Source organism: Hyperolius riggenbachi, chromosome 8 (genome assembly GCF_040937935.1).
Source record: "Hyperolius riggenbachi isolate aHypRig1 chromosome 8, aHypRig1.pri, whole genome shotgun sequence".
NCBI classification, from domain to species: domain Eukaryota; kingdom Metazoa; phylum Chordata; class Amphibia; order Anura; family Hyperoliidae; genus Hyperolius; species Hyperolius riggenbachi.
The window spans coordinates 229,452,175-229,470,340 of record NC_090653.1 but is presented as its reverse complement, the minus strand read 5'-3'; the positions used below and the strand labels follow the sequence as shown (position 1 = coordinate 229,470,340).

The following is an 18,166-nucleotide window of genomic DNA, read 5'->3' as shown; positions in this document are numbered from 1 at the left end:
TAGCTTATTAATATCCAACATTACCTTTTTTATATGGAATGATGTTTCAGCAACTAAAATTTTGTCTTAAAGTTTCGATAGCATGATCTGAAGCAGCTGAGTTGAAGAGATTAGTAGCAGACTCTGGCCCTGTTCTCCTACGTTTTCTCCTAGGAGATAATGTTGCATCTTCTTTTTTAAGAAAAACTTTTTAGCACTCAGCAATTGGATAAGTACCAAAAAATAGGTGAAAAGGTATATCCTTGCTTGTTGGTGGCTTAGCATTTTATTAATAAGAAAAGGAGAATTAAATAAGGGCCTCTGAATACTCAGCTAATTTTGGTGCATTGCTTTGGGCGCCGCCATAGGTCGTAATGAAAATTAAGGCTACAGCGGCGCTCAGTGAGTAATTTGGATGCCGGTGATAGCCAGAGCTCAAATTAGATAGCATTAACGCCACCCAGGAGTTTGCCTGCAACAGGGTGAGCTGTCTTTCGTCTTTACCATGCATCGAAATTAGACCTCGGACATTTCAAATGTGTGCCACTAAAAAGGACTGTTGCTGTCTGTAGAGTTCAGCAGAAATTATCGGCACAATATAAATGTACAAGAACTATTAGTAGTAGATATAGCGTGGAGCGCAGGCAATTTACCTGTATGGTTACAATGCGCGGCAGAGGCTGACGTGTTTTCGCTCCTCCCTCTATAGCGATCCCCAAGGTAGGTGCGGTTTTCCTGACACGCACTAAGGTGGCAGAGGGCGCAAGCAAGCCTGGCTGTGGAGAGATCAGCCTGTCAGTTCCCATTACAAAGCAGGTGAAAGGATAGAGGACATGAGTGGATTACAGTGATTAGCAGGAAACATGCAGAATATCCTGAGGAAAACAGCAATGCAGCCACAAAGGATTCTGGGAATGTGGCAGCTGTCATTCCTCTTGCAGAGTCAAAGTGATCTAAATTCAGATTGTCACTTTTTTGTTTAGCAGTTTTAAAATATGATCATTACTTGATAAATATCGGTATTTGGGCGCCGGAGAGTAAATGTGGCTGCCCGGTAAACCTGCTATGTATGGGGCACCGTGGGCATCCAATTGCCGGTATTTTTAGCCATCTGTAGCAGCACCTGAGAATTTGGTGAGAATTTGCCCAGTTCGCACAGCATGTACCATACCGCACGCTGCTACTAGAAATGGCCCTTAGCTAGCTAGTGGGGGGAGGGGTTTAGGCAGCTAGTGTGTGTGTGTGGGGCTAAGATTAAGGCGTTAGGTAGGTAGTGTGTGGGTAAGTATGTGGGAATATGGGAGTTAAGGCATTAGGTAGGTAGGGTTTGCGGGGGGAAGGGGGGGGGGAGGCGGAGGTGGGGGCTTGAAGGGTTAGGCGTCAGGGGGGAGGGATCCCAAATATTCCCCGCCAAATATTTGATATTTATCCGGGGGCTTCCTCCAGCCCCATAAGCACTGATGCATCCCTTGCTGTCCTACCAAGTACCTCCGTTCGTGTGGTATCGGTCTCAGTCGTGCCAATCGGGCTCTTCTGCTCATGTCCAGAGGGGCCCCTCAACCCCCCATCAACAAAAGGGGAATGTCACTCTGATACATTTATGTTAAAGTTCATCTATCCTTTAAAGGGAATGTCCGAGCAGATCAAAATAAAAAAAACATCTACTTACCCGGGGCTTCCTCCAGCCCCTTGCAGCCCACATGTCCCTTGCCGCAGCTTCGCTCTCAGCTGCTGGCTCCTGGTCCCCTCAGATGCAGAGGCCGACCTCGTGAGGAGTGTACTGCGCAGGCGCAGAACTACTGTGCCTGCGCAGTACACTCTGGACAACGTGGACTTGATTGACAGCAGCGCTCAGGCAGGCACAGTAGAGGACGACCTTGCAAGATCGGCCTCTGCACCGGCAGGGACCCCGGGCTGGTGGCTGAGAGTGGAGCTGCGGCGTGGGACATTTCGGCTGCATGGGGCTGGAGGAAGCCCTGGGTAAGTAGATGGGTTTTTTTAACTGCTCCGACATTCCCTTTAAAGTGACCCTGAGACGAAGTAAAATAAAATATTTTTATGGTGCTGCTAACGGGAGATGAGAGGCGGAGGAAGACGGCGTGGGAGCGATCTTTGTGGAGGGGGCTGGAGGAAGCCCTAGGTACGTATAAATCTTTTATTTTACTTCGTTGGTACACTTTAAACTGTGTGAACATCTTTAGTGAATGCAGACTAGGTTGGCTAAAAGCAGCAGAGGAAAGGGCAGCCCTGATGTCCACAGAGCTTGTAGACCGTATCTAGAGCAGCTAAAATGATTTCTATCTGCAGACAAATCATAATGTGACTTTATTTCCAGCAGTGAAGGACATGGGTTTGATTTGGCTTACTGGTTTTGTCACGCTCTCCGCTCCCTTAGACTTCTGCGGCTGAGGACTGCTGTCTTTACTGCCACCACCAACTTCTCCAGCGTCCACTCCACTGTCCTCACTGAGGGTCTGTCCGCTGTCAGACAGCTGGGAGAGGGAGGCTGGCGGGGAGATGGGCAAGACGCCTGAACAGGGAAGAGAACATGTATGAGTAAAGAGCATGACCACAGGGACAGCAATAAATGACACACTCAATGCTCTAACATTTCTATCTAGCCATGCGTTTGTAGCAGTAAGAAAATGCTGTTATTCCAAGAATCCAGTAGCTAATCATGAGGATCTGTGTTTTACAGGAAAGTGAGGGCTGGGGTCCACAAGAACGCTTTTGGCAGCATTTTTGGATTGCCTTCAATCGCTGGTGATTCCCAAAAGCAAATGGTTGGGAACCTACTAGAGTGATTGCGATTATAGCTAATTGCAACTGCGGGTCATGCAGCATTTTTGGTGCGATTGTGTCCCGATGTAAAGCTGCGAAGGCTGTACAAAGCGATTTGTGAACAATTTTGAAGCATTTGTACTACCAATCATCTGCTTTTCCCAGAATCCTTTGCAAAACTAAGGATTGTAAATCGCAAATCGCAATCGTTCTCAAAGGCCTCAGGAGCGCTGACACTCATTCAGCTGCGCCTTGTTGTACTTTGCATGAGGAAGCGAGCGACAGACCTGCAAAACGCATTGCAGATGTTACTGGAGTAGGAAATAAGTGTTGAATACGTTTAAAGGATACATTATTGTTGTGTCATCTATGGGTAGGTAAGTCCACCAGTACCCAGGGCCGGATTTGTACTTTTTACCGCCCTAGGCCCACAATCACCAGCCGCCTTCCTGACCAACAGCATACCGCACGCACACAAAACACAAAATATTACCTTGGACATGAGGAGGGGGCAACCTTTAAACACGAGCAATAGTAAAGTTTTACTTACCTGGGGCTTCTTCAGCCCCTAGAAGTCCCTGTGTTCCTCACCAGAGTTCTGCTGTCCCCTCCATAATTGCCAGTGACCCGGCTGGGTCAGTGGCTTCTGCGCATGCACGGGTGCATTGCTCCTGATTGATTTAGAGTGGCCTTGAGTGTTGCACACACACAATTTAAGTGTTTGTGAACTGCGCAAGAGAAGAACGCTTTCAAGGAGGTGCGCAAGTGAGTCTGGGTCAGAATGAAAAGCAGGACCCTGGAGAGGATTGGCACTACAGTGAGGGGCTGCAGGAGGCCAGCTGGAAGAAGTCTAGGTAAGTACATCTGCACTACCCCCCCCCCCCTTCATTTAAATAAACATCCACTGCTTTTGAAATAGAGGTATATCTACAGTATATACAGCCCCAAATAACACAAAGAGGTATATCTACAGACTATTTTAAACTGTTTTTAATATATTGTATACTTTTTGGTGCCTCTGTATACACAAATCACTACCTACAACAGACATGTTGCAGGTCTGAGAACACTATGCTCTCAAAATAAAGGTTATTGCTCAACATGAAGAAGAAATATGGAGTACTAAAACAAAGACAATGCTAAAATAATAATATAAAACAAAGTAAAAATGGTTGCTTTAAAATTGTTTCTTACATTGAAGGACGGCAAGGGCACAACGGTGGCGTAGTGGTTAGCACTCTGACCTTGCAGTGCTGGGTCCCTGGTTCAAATCCCAGCCAGGGTACTATCTGCATGGAGTTGTATGTTCTCCCTGTGTGGGTTTCCTCCGGGCACTCCGGATTCCTCCCACATCCCAAAAACATACAGATAAATTCATTGGCTTCCCTGTAAAAACTAGCCCTAGACTACAATGGACATATGATTGTGGTAGGGATTAGATTGTAAGCTCCTCTGAGGGACAGTTAAGTGACATGACTATTTATACTCTGTACAGCACTGTGGAAGATGTCGGCGCTATATAAATACTAAATAATGCAAAATAGATTTCATTCTGAATGGTAATCTCTCTAGCAGTGAATAAATCTGTGTGTAACTTTTCAGCAACACCACTAGAGGGCACTATCTGACAATAATCTATTTCTCAAAGTAGCAGATTATATCAAGGCTGCAGGGCTATTGGCTCATACAGATAAGAATGCTTATAAAAAATAGATCACTTCACCAGTGAATTGGCCAATTCATCTTCTCAACAATTTGAGTGAGTGTCTCACTGCGCTCACAAGAACACCAGTCCCTAAACTAAGCAACACAATCCAAAGATGTCAAAAATACAAATGTAATTAGAAATGATCTTTGCTAGGGCAGGGCTCTCTTGTTAGCGAAGATCGCAATCCGCTAATTACGTGAAATGTTGCATAACATTTTTTCGCAACTACGGCCAACAGAATTACGATTTGGACATTCAACTGATTTTGTGTAATCTAATCATAATTTTGCATAATTTTGTGCCAAATTTAGTGGTTAATAGCAAAGACTCCATACATTCTATCATCACCAATTACTCCATACATTCTATCATCACCAAATTGATAAGTATGTTAAAGTGGATCCGAGATGAAAAACTAACTATAACTCGTCTATATGTCTTATCTAAAGTTTAGATAGTTTACACAGCAAATCTAGCTTTAAACAGCTTCAACAGTTTATGATTATTTCTTCCTTTGATACAATGAGAGTAGCCATACTCTGCTTGTCATCACACAGGCAAGCTGATCTGTATCTCCACCCCTCAGCCTGTGAAAATTCCACTCCCCTCTCATCCCCTCTCCGCCACCTTGCCTCTGAAATCTCTGGCTGGTAACGCCTCCTCCTCCTTTGGAAATAATCTCCTCCTCCCCACTGAGCTCCCATGAGCACTTGCTACATGGAACTCAGAATGTCTAGGTGCTGGAGGAGCTGTGGGCGAGGCTTGTTTAGTTTATAGGGAATTATGGTATTAAAACAAAAAATAAGTATTTGGCTTGAGGAATGCCTTATATAGTTACATATATAACTATGTCTAAGGGGCACAATTATGCAATGAGTAAAAGTTTACAGTATCTCTGATCCAATTCAATGGGAATAGTGGGAACAAGGCAAAAAAATAAGAAGAATGATATTTTTAAAACCATTTCTCCTTTTATTTTAAAAATCAATTTTGTCATAAACTACTAGGTCTTTGTAGTTTGTGACAAAATGTTTTTACCTTGTTCCCACTATTCCCCTTAACACACAGCCATTTTGGTGAAGATGGTATGTATGGGGGCTTTGCTATGAACCTCTGAAGTCAGCATGAAATTCCGTGAAAATAACGCGAAATTGTGGTTGTTGATTACGTTTACAAATGAAATGTTGCATTAGGATTTTGCATTGTAATTCCGAATTACGATGTGAAATTAGGAGTATGGGAAATGTGTGCCTCTCACTAGCTCTCACCCTTTTGTTTCTTGGCATTTGTTATTCACTTTGTGTCTTGGAATTTTGTTACACATTTTATTCATCATGTTACATTTGCTACTGTAATTAATCTAACAACTCTGTATTCTATAACAAGGTCTATGGGGTTGAAGCAGTCCAGCTTAATGAGAGGAGCGTGAGTTATGCGCACACTACGTGTGGTAGTGCAGCGTAGGGTGCTCTGCTAACTTACTCGCGCTCCTTCTAAGTAACGGCTGCTCCAGTGAACCCACTTTAAGCCCTGGTGGGTCCAGTGGCTTTAATGGCCGCGATCCCCGCACTTTGATTGGCCCAATAGACTGCCTGTCAAGTGGCCATACTTTAACCATACCTTTGCAAGTAAGTAGTTGACCTTTTCAAGGTACATCAAATGAAACTAAATTAGACCGCCTAGATAGGAAATTTAGATAGAGAGATCTGCCCCTTCTGAACTAGTGCCCCTCCAATCTGAACTAGCAAATGTAAACAATTGCTACATCAACTTGCCGCACTTCTAATTCTGGACATAGGTACTGGCGTAACTATGGGGAGGCGGCATCTGCGATTGCAGGGACTACTTCCTTCCTTCACCAGGGCCCCTCTCCTATGCACCCCTTTCTCTGCGACCCAGACTTACAGATCAACGCTGCAGCAGTGATGGAGCTTAGCTCTTTCCCTGTCAGGTCTTTCCGGCGCTCCCGCTGCAGCAGCTAGGTGTCACTGACCTCTCTGGTCTCTGCCCCCTTCTCAGTCTGACAAATGTTGTAATTCAGACAGAGAGGGATGCAGAGAGCAGAGAGGACTGGGACAGGGGCACCTAGTGGCTGCAGGGGGAGCTTCAGAAAGACCTGATGGGGGTAAGAAGAAAGTTCAGTCATTGCCACCGCATTGATCTGTAGGTGGGTGGCAGAGCCAGGGGTGCATAGGATGGGGGCCCTGGTGGAGGAAGGCAGCTCCTTCCCACTGGGCACAGGGGTAAGGAGGGGGGGGGGTCCTGAATGTAGTAAACGTTTCCTAGGGGGTCCGTCAGGCGTAGTTACGCCCCCGGACAGAGGACAGCATTTTCCTTGTTATAAGCTAAATGGTGCTCATCCTATCAGTGATGTATTGAGATGGATGCGGTACGGTCCAGCATAGTGTGACCTTCAACATGCCATGCACATTTTACAGTTACATGGTAGCAAACTGAAATAAAGGTTTTCAATAGTCCCTGCAATGTTCACAGCTGAAATTAAGGGATTGTTTATTTCTCAAGACTGGTGAAGTTTCCCTTTAACAGAGGAAAGCATGCCACAGGTACCACTAGTACCGCTTACAACACAATTGCCAGGACTACAGAAGATGGAGGAGAAGATAGACTTGCAATCAAAGAGTGCTGTGGCTGTGACAGATGAGGAGGATTGAATGGAGCTTTACCTCAGAGTCAAGGTGTCAGATATCTACCAGATAAAGTCAGGTGCTTAAAGTGAACCTCCGGACTAAAAATCGACTCAACAGCACTAAAAAGGCCTGGTGTTTCTTTAACAGTTTCACATCATCAGAACTTTGTTTCTCTTATCCAAGCCTCATTTTTAGCTGCACAGAAGAAAACTGCCCGGGCTTTTTTCCCCTGATGCTGTGCAAAGCATGATGGGATTTCTGATGTTGTTGCTCTCGTTCTGCTGTTTTGGTGCAATTTTTTTTTTTTTACTTTTTGAATTTGACATTTGAAGCCTAGCGTGTGCAGCTGGGAGGGGTTATCAGGACACAGGACAGTTGGAACTGTGTTTCCTGCTCCTTGTCACCTCCTTTCAACCAAAAAGATGGCTGCCCCCATGACAAAGATGGCAGCCCCCATGAATCACAAATATTTGCCTGTTCTTTTAAAACAGGGTGGGTAAAAAATTATATCACCTATCTATTCTAATTAACATAACTAATGTAACTTAATGACAGTATGTTTGTTTAGGCTGAAGTTCCCCTTTAACTGGGTCCCTGATACTTTGCACCAAGCCTAACTGCAAACATACTAGTGTACACTTTTTCTAGAGGAATTAAAACATAACGTTTAATGATTAGCCTGATGCGTAGTCACAAACCTTGTGTTAGCATATTGTCAATTAATGACATAGAAGAATTTTACCTCAAACCCAGATCAGAATACTGTTTCACATGTGCAAACACATCACCTCACCACAACCCAACATGTTTCACCTCATAAAATGGGGCTTTGTCAGGGGTAGACATAGAAAGGTGCATAAGTGCTTTCAGTGCTTTACAGCAAAGTGCATCATTATTCAGAATAGTTGGATTGTGGTGGGGTGATGTGTTTGCACATGTGATACATTATTCTGATCTGGATTTGAGGTAAAAACCACCTATGTCAGATTAATTGACAATATACACATGGTTTGTGACTTAAACCTCCCCCAGATTGCTACTCAAGCTAATCCTATTAGACAGTCAGGGTAATTGTTTTTAAGTGTATAATATTAAAGTGCACCAGAGATGTGAAAAAAAAAAATCATACATACCCGTGGCTTCCTCCAGCCCCCTCCAGCCTGATCGCTCCCTTGTCGCCATCCTCCGCCTTTTGTATCCTCTGTAAGAGCTCCCGGTATCTTTGGCCAGTTGGGGCCCGTCAGCACATACGCAGTGCGGCTGCGCATGGTCCCCTATCTTGCTCTCGTGGCCAGGAGAGTTCTGCGGTGCAGGAAGTTCCCAGCGGCTGGATCGCGGCGGGCAAGGGGCGCACAAGGCCGGGCCATGCATGCGCAATAAGCCCAGATTGGCCAAGATACCAGGAGCCCTTATAGAGGATACAGAAATGTGAAGACAGCACCGAGGGAGAAATCAGGCACAAGAGGGCTGCAGGAAGCCCCAGGTATGTATGATTTTTTGTTTTCCTTTTATCTCAAGTTCTCTTTGAAAGCTATATTTTATGAAAAGTATTCAATTGTGTTTTTGCCTAGATTCAGGTTATGTGTTGTTACCAAGCCTAACTGCAGCAGACATTCTTGCTACTGCTGATACACTTATCACTACAGCTGTCAGTACCTCCCCTGCCACTGCGGGCATTCCTATTCTGGATCTATGCTGGAATGTGTGCATAATGCATGTATATACTGTACATCACACAGCCACAGAATAAAAACCACCATCAATAGATGAAGAAAATCGTTTTTGTAATCTTGCTACAATGGCACCTCTCAAGGGTGGGATATATAAGGCAGCAAGTATACAGTCTGTTGTTGAAGATATATTGAAAGTGGGACAAATGGGCAAACACAAGGATCCGAAAAACTTTGTCAAGGCTAAACAGTGATGGCTGCATGACTGAATAATCCAAACTATCAGGTCATGTGGGGTGTTCCAGGTAAGCAGTGGTTAGAATCAAAAGTGGTCCAAGGAAGCACGACCTGTGAACCAGTGACAGGATTATGGGGAGAGAAGGCCAGCCCATCTGGCCCAATCCCACAGAAGAGCTACTGTAACAGAAATGTCTAAAAATGTAATGCTGGCCATGAGAGAAAGGTTTCTAAATGGTGGTGAGCAATACAGGTGAAATCCCAAGCGATCAGACTACCTGGGACCACCATTTGCTAACTATACCCCAAGGAGGGGGGGGGGGGGGGGGACCAGCGTGGGCAGTGCCCCAAGTGCCTTCACCACCTGGGAAAACCTAACACCCCCCGCAGAGACCCTACCTGTTGCATACCCCTAATCACCCTTGCTGCATGCCTGACTTAACCCCCATCCACCAATTGCTGGACCCCACCGCAAAAATAAAACAAAAAACTTCATTTTTTCGGGTGTGGCCATAGGCGCCCATTGAAATCACAGTATTGAGCGGTAATTTGGTGGGGAGAAAAGGGGGGAAGGGTCACTTGTGTGCTGGGTTGTGCGACCCTGCAGCGAGGTATGTAAAAATAGCTCTGGTCTTTAGGGGAGTTTAACACTGTAGTCCTCAAGTGGTTAAAGCACATGGTTAATACGGGTTTACTTTTAAAGGGGAAAATAATATAATTGTGGAACGGTGTTTCACATTTGTGTTAGAATTCTGGAAACAAATGCATAAATGACTAACAAAAGAAGTAATAGCCGAGCTTGCACACACTGACGATGTGAATGAGAGTGTCTGAGATGGTATTAAGCCTCTTACCTCTAGACTGTGGTACAGCTCGAATTTCATTGACGTCAGGTTCACTATTCGGCCTGTGGACTTCCACCATAACAAAATGCTGTGAGTTTTGAGCATCTGATGCTTCTGGATGTGAGGAAAAAGGTGGATGAGATGAGTTTTCCACCACAGGCTGTAACCTGGTGGGTGACTGGACTCTTGGGAAAGGGGGCAGAGGTACCTGTGTGACCAGAGCCAGCTGGGCTGCAGGACGGGCAGAGGTTTGAGATTTAGGGGAGATGGTGGCATATATTGCATGGTTTGCATTCTGAGAATGAGAGGAGGTGGGTGCTGAAGTGAGAGGAGGAAGTGGAGGGCTTGGAGTTGGGGGCGATGTAAGAGGTGGCAGTGGTGGACTGGGATAAGCTGGTGCCGTGAAGAAAAGGCCAGACTGAGATGACCCAGAGGATGGGCGCTGTGCTTTCTCTCCACTGTGCTGCCGTAGTACTGCAGGTGATTCCTCGGAGGTGGGATGAGCAGGAGGAGGAGCCGGCCGAAATGATGGAGGCGCTTCTAAGAGTGAATTCACATCATCCTGCAAATATGAAAACAATGTTATTACATACATCGAGCTGATAATCTTCCCTCAGTTATTGAACTCCACCAAGCAGGTAGTAGAGTCCATTAGACTGTAATACAGGAGTGAACTTTGGCTGTACAGAATGTCTTTATTATCCCCTTCTAGCTAACAACCACACTATGAAAGTGAACCAAGTACCATTTTAGCACCCAGGGCATCTCAATAGCACATTTAATATGCATGCCAACAATGTGGCTCACTAATAAAAAAAATATCTGATTTTACTTCACAGTCCTCTTCAGCATTAATGCCATGGATGAAACGCTGCATCCCCGCGGCTGAAAGCTCAAATAATACCCCCAAAATCCCTGGGGCAAGTTTCGGGGCTCCTTCCCTGTAGAGGCAGAGCTTTGTGCAGTAGCTCTGCCTCTACTCGCGTCAATCTCCGCAGATCTCCACCTCTCCCCGCTGCTCTTAGTCTTCAGTCTTGTTTCCCTGAGAGGGGCAGGGAGAGGTGGCAATCAGCGCAGTTTGACGCAACTGGAGGCAGAGCTACAGCGCAAAGCTCTGCCTGCCCCGGGCAGCAAAATGCACCACCCAGAAAGTCGTGGATTTTTGCCCCGGGATTTTGGGGATATTAATTGAGCTTTCAGCCGTGGGGATGTGGCGTTTCATCTATGGCATTAATGCTAAAGAAGACTGGCCTGCCCGACCACAGAAGTTCCAGGCACATAAGAACTGATGTAATTATTTTATTGCACATAGCAACGTGCGATGCTGCAATACTATGTTAACTAACATAGTAGCAGCTGCTAGTGAAGTATCACATTCGCAATACTTCACTGAGCCACCTGCATTCAAAGTTACGCACATTGCTATGTAAGCAACACGTGTAACGAAGGAAGGTATGCTCCTTACATAGCAGCGAGCGTTGCTATGTAAAGCGTGCATGGTGGGTGCTCCTGCACATTAAGCTGCGCTGTTATAAACTAATAATAATAATATTTACATGTGTGCGAGATATTAATTAAAGGAAAATGAATGGTTTGTTAATGATTTTCAATATTCAAAGCTCATATAGAGGTGATCATTACCACCACTACCACACCAATAAAGCTAGCGGAGCGACTGGAGGAGGGCCCACCAGGGATGCTCAGGTCATTGGGCCCTGGTGGGATCTCAACCTCTCCATCCCCTGCCTATACTGCAGACATAGCTGAGTTATTAGAGAATAGCTACTGGTGGATGTACATTCCTTGAATACACTTTATTGGGAATCAGCAATAGAGCAGCTGCTATAATTTTGTACCAGACTTGTTAATATTACACTCACTTGTGGGGTTGGAAGAAGCTTCAGGTAAGTTTTGTTTAAACAGAAGGTAAATGTAATGTGGGCTTCTACCAACCCCCTGTAGTCCTTCTGGTCCCTTGCTGTCGTTCTGCTGTGCTCCTAGCATCAGCTGTGCTCCCCTCACTTTTCACTTTCACGGTTTGTGAAAAATGCTACTGTGCCTACGCTGGGAACGCGGTCCAGGAGGTGGGCGCAGGGCCGGCGCTACCATAGAGACAAAGGGGGCATTTGCCCCAGGGCCCTGACCTCTGCTGAGGCCCCAGCAGCGCAGACCCTGCTATATTTTCTCCCCCCCCCCACCCCCCACACACTCGCACTGCTCCCTGGGGCCCTGCTGCAAGTATATTAGCAGCCATAATTACCATATTCACGGCAGGTGAGCGGGGGGGGGGGGGGGGGTGCACGCTCTCTCCCTCGCTCTAGGGGCACAGAGGATGAATGGAGCCCAGTGGAGCAATGGCGAGAGACCAGCAGGACTACAGGGGGCTGGAAGATGCTGCAGGTAAGTTAAACTTCCCATATTACATTCACTTTAGGTTCCCTTTAAGCTGGACGAGGAGGATTTTGGCATAGCTGTATACAGCAGGAAGTGAGTGATTGGCACTCTAATGACTGGCAGCATTCATGTTACACATTTGCAGAAATAGCATCAAAGTGGATTCAGTTGGTAATATGCCCGAATTCAGTATATAGATATAAAACTGGAGACAAGGGATTGCAGAACGTGACAGAGAAGGCATATTTTATTTCAATCAATTTTTTTCTAATGGACTGTTCTCAGATATTTATTTTATTTGTTCTACATTAACATTTTTTGATAATACTTTAACATGAAGTTATATTTATGTATGAGTTAGAGATTCGTTTTAGATTTATAGACAGTATTTTAAGTATATTACAGTAACCTTTTACCATTTTATAATATGTATAACGGCAAGTTGAAAATTATATTTTTTAACAAACCTCCCGAGCGTTCTGGACGAGCTAGGCTCTTCCAGAGACTCTGGAGTCCACCGCTCAGGCCCTGCTGGGCCGATTTTAATAATTTTTTTTTCAAAACACGCAGCAAGCACTTTGCTTGCTGCGTGTCCTACCCGATTGCCGCCAATCCGCCGCTACCCGACACGAAAGAGCCCCCCCCGCAGACCCCATGCGCAGCCTGGCCAATCGCCTCCAGGCTGCGCTTTGTGGTGGAACGGGAGCCCCTGTGAGATCACGACGTCGATGACATTATTCCGTTCGTCGCCATGGCGACGGGGAAAGCCCTCAAGGAAATCCCGTTCAGAGCTGGATTTCCTGACGGGCATAGGCGCCGGCGGCGATCAGAGGGGTGGGAGGGCTTACGGCAGGGAGGGGGGTATCATTTAAAAAAAAAATTAGGTATAAAAAAAACATGCGCAGCCGTGCGGCTGCGCCTAATCAAAACGCCCAGCAGGTTAAGGGGTATTGTGTTTATGTGAAATGTCCAAGAAGGGCAGTTTCTGGGTACAGGCTGTCCAGACAAAGGTCTGGGTGTCCTTTAGCAGGATAGTTAGTGTTAGGAGTACATAGAGGGTTACTGTGAGAGGTAGGTTAGATGACGCGGTATTTGAATACTGGCAGTATTGCCAATATTCTACTATTGGCTACACTTGGCGCCCATATTTCAGCGTTATGCACATGACCCTGTTGGCGCACTCTGCCGCAGGGTCATATGATTGACATTTTGTGCATTTATATGCGATGCGAGGGGGTGGGGCATCGCTCCGCATACGCACAGGCCAGGTGTAAAACGGTCCTCAAGGCTTCATAGAAAAAAGGGCATGATAAACAATGGAACTACAACCAAAAATATAATACGTTTAAAGGGACTTCGAGCAGTGCAGAAACTATGGAAAGATGCATATCATTTTAAAGCTCTCTTTCTCCTCTTTCCAATGATATATAAACCACCGCCCTACGCCTTTTAGTTTTCGCTATTTTCGCGATTGAAATTGCCGCGGCCGCGATTTCAATCACGAAAATAGAGAAAACGAAAAGGCGTAGGGCAACGATTTAGGTGTCGCCAGAAAGAGGAGAAAGAGAGCTTTAAAATGATATCCATCTTTCCATAGTTACTTGTATTACACAGGAGGACACTTTCCCCAGTGTCAGCAGCTCCATTCAGCAGAATGGAGCTGCTGACTTTAGGAAAAAGTCACCCTGTGTAATACAATGTAACTATGGAAAGATGGATAACATTTTAAAGCTCTCTTTCTCCTCTTTCTGGCGACACCTAAATCGTTGACCTACGCCTTTTAGTTTTCTCTATTTTCGCGATTGAAATCACGGCATCAGCAATTTCAATCGTGAAAATAGCGAAAACTAAAAGGCGTAGGGCGGCGGTTTATATATCTTTGGAAAGAGGAGAAAGAAAGCTTTAAAATGATATGCATCTTTCCATAGTTTCTGCACTGCTCGGAGTCCCTTTAATTTATGGTACCAACAACTGAGCAATAAAATAAAAGGTGAAATACGTTCAGAATGTACAAATAAAATCCTCAGTATTACACAGTGACCAAAGGGTTGTATATATCCCAAGGCAAACTGTTCGCTTCTGACTACATCCAATTTACATTTATATGTGAAGAAGTATTTTAGGAGTAATCATCTATGGAAACTGTATTTACAGTAACTCCAGTATGATGAGCCTGTAATAGACCGGGCTCCTCCGTTATAACAGTTTGAATAGTAATGTATAATAGCATCTATTAATTAATTCAATTTAATTATTAAAATACATGAATGAGAAAAAAATAACCTTTTACTGTCTCTCCTCTGCCCTTAGAAGTTGTATTCTTCCAGGGAACTTTTTTTTATGGCTGTAATTTGCCTACCAGTGATGTTTACTATATTCCTGACAAAGTAGAACAAGACGGAAGCTGTCATTTGCATGCCTTAAAGTTAACTCTTTCAGGCAGCAAAATAAAAAAAGAAAAACAGCCTAGTTACTAATATGTTTTGCACTGTACATACAAGTTTATCTCATCATGTCACATGTTGCCTCAGGTACACTTTAAGCCTCGCAAAGTTTGTGGTGGAGTCCATACAGATCTGTCACTATGGAGGCAAAGGGACGATGTGCAGCGCAGGATGGAGTATCACTGAGCAGGACAGGTAAAGAGAGAAAAATGCAAGCATGAGGTTTCGACACCGAGCGCCTGAGCTGGGCGCCGCTATAGCACTAATGCTATAGTGTGCAACCCATTTTTCCCTTCAAGTTGCTATAACTCAGAGGTGGAATAGTATTTTACACCGCCTGGAATTTGAGTGCTAGCAGGGGGAACAGTCATGCGGCTCACCCTGCGCCCAACTCACCGGCGGCGTACTAATACATATGCGAACAATAAAGTCAGCAGGGCCTAGACAAGGTTCCCCAGCACAATCTGTGCCAGGACATTACCCCCATGGAGTTTATATGTTCTCCCTGTACACAGGCTAGTTAATCCCCCCCCCCCCCAAGAAAAAAACACACACAAAAATGGCTGTATATAGGGACATAAGACTTTGACTATGGGGGGGGGGGGGGGGGGGTAGACCGTGAGCTCCTCTGAGGGACAGTTTGTGACATGACTGCAGACTCTGTAAAGTGCTGTGGAAGATATCAGTGCTATATAAGTACACAATAATAACAACCATAACAGTCATTTCCTGGACCAGGTGAGGTTCTGCCTGCAATCACTTGCAAAGCAGAGATAAAACCAATCACTCTAACAAGTACACCAAAGGCACACTGTTCCCTGGTTTGGCAAAAATTGCCACTTCAGTTTCTGGGCAATTTTTGATGTGGAAAGCTGACTGCAAATGGGAACAGAAAGGTAATTTTTAAAAGCATTAAATTCCAAAATAACTTGTGTAGCGCTGATTGAACTTGGCTACTGATAATTTAGAACCCACAGAGCCCCGATCACAACAAAATTAAGCCAGTGTGGCTGTGTGGGATTATTTGCAGCCAAGGGAGCCTGTTTCTTAAAATCTTATCTAAATAAGTTTGCCTGTTATCATACAGACTCCAGTAGCAGAAATACATCAGATTTATAACACTTGTCATTCTTAGGGGATTTGGAGAAATGACTGCGTAGGCATTCAAATTAAGTAGTATAAGTAATAGTATTCATACTGAATGCATTATCCATTAAATGATGTAGGATGTTGTCTCCTTAAAGAAAACCTGTAACTAAAAAAAGTTCCCCAGGTGGGTACTCACCTCGGAGCGGGGGGGGGCCTCCAGATCCTATCAAGGCTTCCTATGGTGGTCTCGCTGTGCCCCTCTGAACAGTGGGGATGTGAGTATTTACCTTTCTGGCTCCAGCGCAGGCACAGTATCGGCTCTCCGCTTGGAGATAGGTGGAAATAGCTGGTCGCTGTTGGTCCGCTTTACTGCGCAGGCGCAAGTCTCCTGCGCCTGCGTAGTAGGGAAGACCCGACAGAGATCGGCTATTTCCGCCTATCTCTGTGCTGAGAGCCGCAACGGCACCCCACTGGAGCCAGGGAAGGTAAGGTAAATATATTAGCCTTGTCAGGCTTGTCGAGCCAGGTTTGCGGGACACTTCGGGGGAGCCAGCACTGGATTGCCTGCAGCTACAAGGATGGGGGAAACCTCATTGAGACCCTGAGGCTTCCCCCTCCCGAGGTAAGTACCCCCCAGGGGACGTTTTTCTTTTTTTTTATTACAGAGTCTCTTTAAAGCAAACCTGAAGTGAAAAGACGTATGAGATAATTCATTGTATGTGTAGTACAGCTAAGAAATCTAACGTTTGTAGCAAAGAAAAGAGTCTCATATTGTTTTCAGTACAGGAGGACTGAAAAAACCTCAGTTGTTATGTATGCAAAAGAGCTTCTCTGAGCTCTTCGAGCCATTGGGTTGAATACAGTCCTGTTTTCTGAAGCACTTAAACAACCAAGAAACAGTAAGAGATAGCTTGAGATAAGGTTTTAGTGCAGGAAACTTCAAAGGGTTATTATTTCTGCTTTGTTTTATAGCTTAAAGGTGAATGAAATAAATCTATCTTTACTTACGTGGGGCTTCTTCCAGCCCCTACAGGTCATGTGTGTCCCTCGCCGCAGCTCCGGTGCTCTGCCGCCTCCGGCTGGCCTGTCTTCTTCTGCACATACGCACGCCCACGTCACCCATCGGGGGTCACTGATCTTCAGAGGCTGCCAGCTGGAGGCAGCAGTAGACCGGAGCTGCGGCGAGGGACACACATGATGTGTAGGGACTGGAAGAAGCCCCAGATAAGTAAAGATAGATTTATTTCATTCACCTTGCTTGTAGTGTGGTTTCTAAAGTGCAAATATGACAGAATGATGCGGGACACTTCGGGGGAGCCAGCACTGGATTGCCTGCAGCTACAAGGATGGGGGAAACCTCATTGAGACCCTGAGGCTTCCCCCTCCCGAGGTAAGTACCCCCCAGGGGACGTTTTTCTTTTTTTTTATTACAGAGTCTCTTTAAAGCAAACCTGAAGTGAAAAGACGTATGAGATAATTCATTGTATGTGTAGTACAGCTAAGAAATCTAACGTTTGTAGCAAAGAAAAGAGTCTCATATTGTTTTCAGTACAGGAGGACTGAAAAAACCTCAGTTGTTATGTATGCAAAAGAGCTTCTCTGAGCTCTTCGAGCCATTGGGTTGAATACAGTCCTGTTTTCTGAAGCACTTAAACAACCAAGAAACAGTGAGAGATAGCTTGAGATAAGGTTTTAGTGCAGGAAACTTCAAAGGGTTATTATTTCTGCTTTGTTTTATAGCTTAAAGGTGAATGAAATAAATCTATCTTTACTTACGTGGGGCTTCTTCCAGCCCCTACAGGTCATGTGTGTCCCACGCCGCAGCTCCGGTCCTCTGCCGCCTCCGGCTGGCCTGTCTTCTTCTGCACATACGCACGCCCACGTCACCCATCGGGGGTCACTGATCTTCAGAGGCTGCCAGCTGGAGGCAGCAGTAGACCGGAGCTGCGGCGAGGGACACACATGATGTGTAGGGACTGGAAGAAGCCCCAGATAAGTAAAGATAGATTTATTTCATTCACCTTGCTTGTAGTGTGGTTTCTAAAGTGCAAATATGACAGAATGATGCAATCTAATAAAATAACGGAAAATAAGAATATAAGACTCTGCTACTAATGATCTATTCATTATCTGTACTACACATACAATTCATTACTATATCATAAGGGTTTTCTTTGCTTCAGGTTTGATACTTACCTAAAAAGTGGAACGGTTTCCCATGTCCTCCTGGTCCTCACCATTGCCATGGGTGGACCCCCGAACATATCTGTTGGATATCTTATCATGGCCACACATCTCTTCATGCACAAATGTGGCCGTACTGAACCTGCGCGAGTACAGCTGTGACTGCACAGTGCGCCAAAGCCTCTTG

The 18,166-nt window shown here is 45.3% G+C and overlaps 1 protein-coding gene across 3 annotated transcripts in view; it reads right to left on the bottom strand.

Moving 5' to 3' along the window:
* The window catches only part of WHRN (whirlin), a 384,594-nt gene that overhangs the window by 8,523 nt on the left and 357,905 nt on the right, over nt 1-18,166 (bottom strand). For all 3 annotated transcript variants that reach the window (XM_068248275.1, XM_068248276.1, XM_068248277.1), the window contains 3 exons: nt 9,878-10,430; nt 2,346-2,509; nt 633-755 (listed from right to left, as the gene is read on the bottom strand). In XM_068248275.1, coding sequence (XP_068104376.1) covers nt 633-755; nt 2,346-2,509; nt 9,878-10,430 — 840 coding nt within the window. The remainder of the gene's footprint in view (nt 1-632; nt 756-2,345; nt 2,510-9,877; nt 10,431-18,166) is intronic.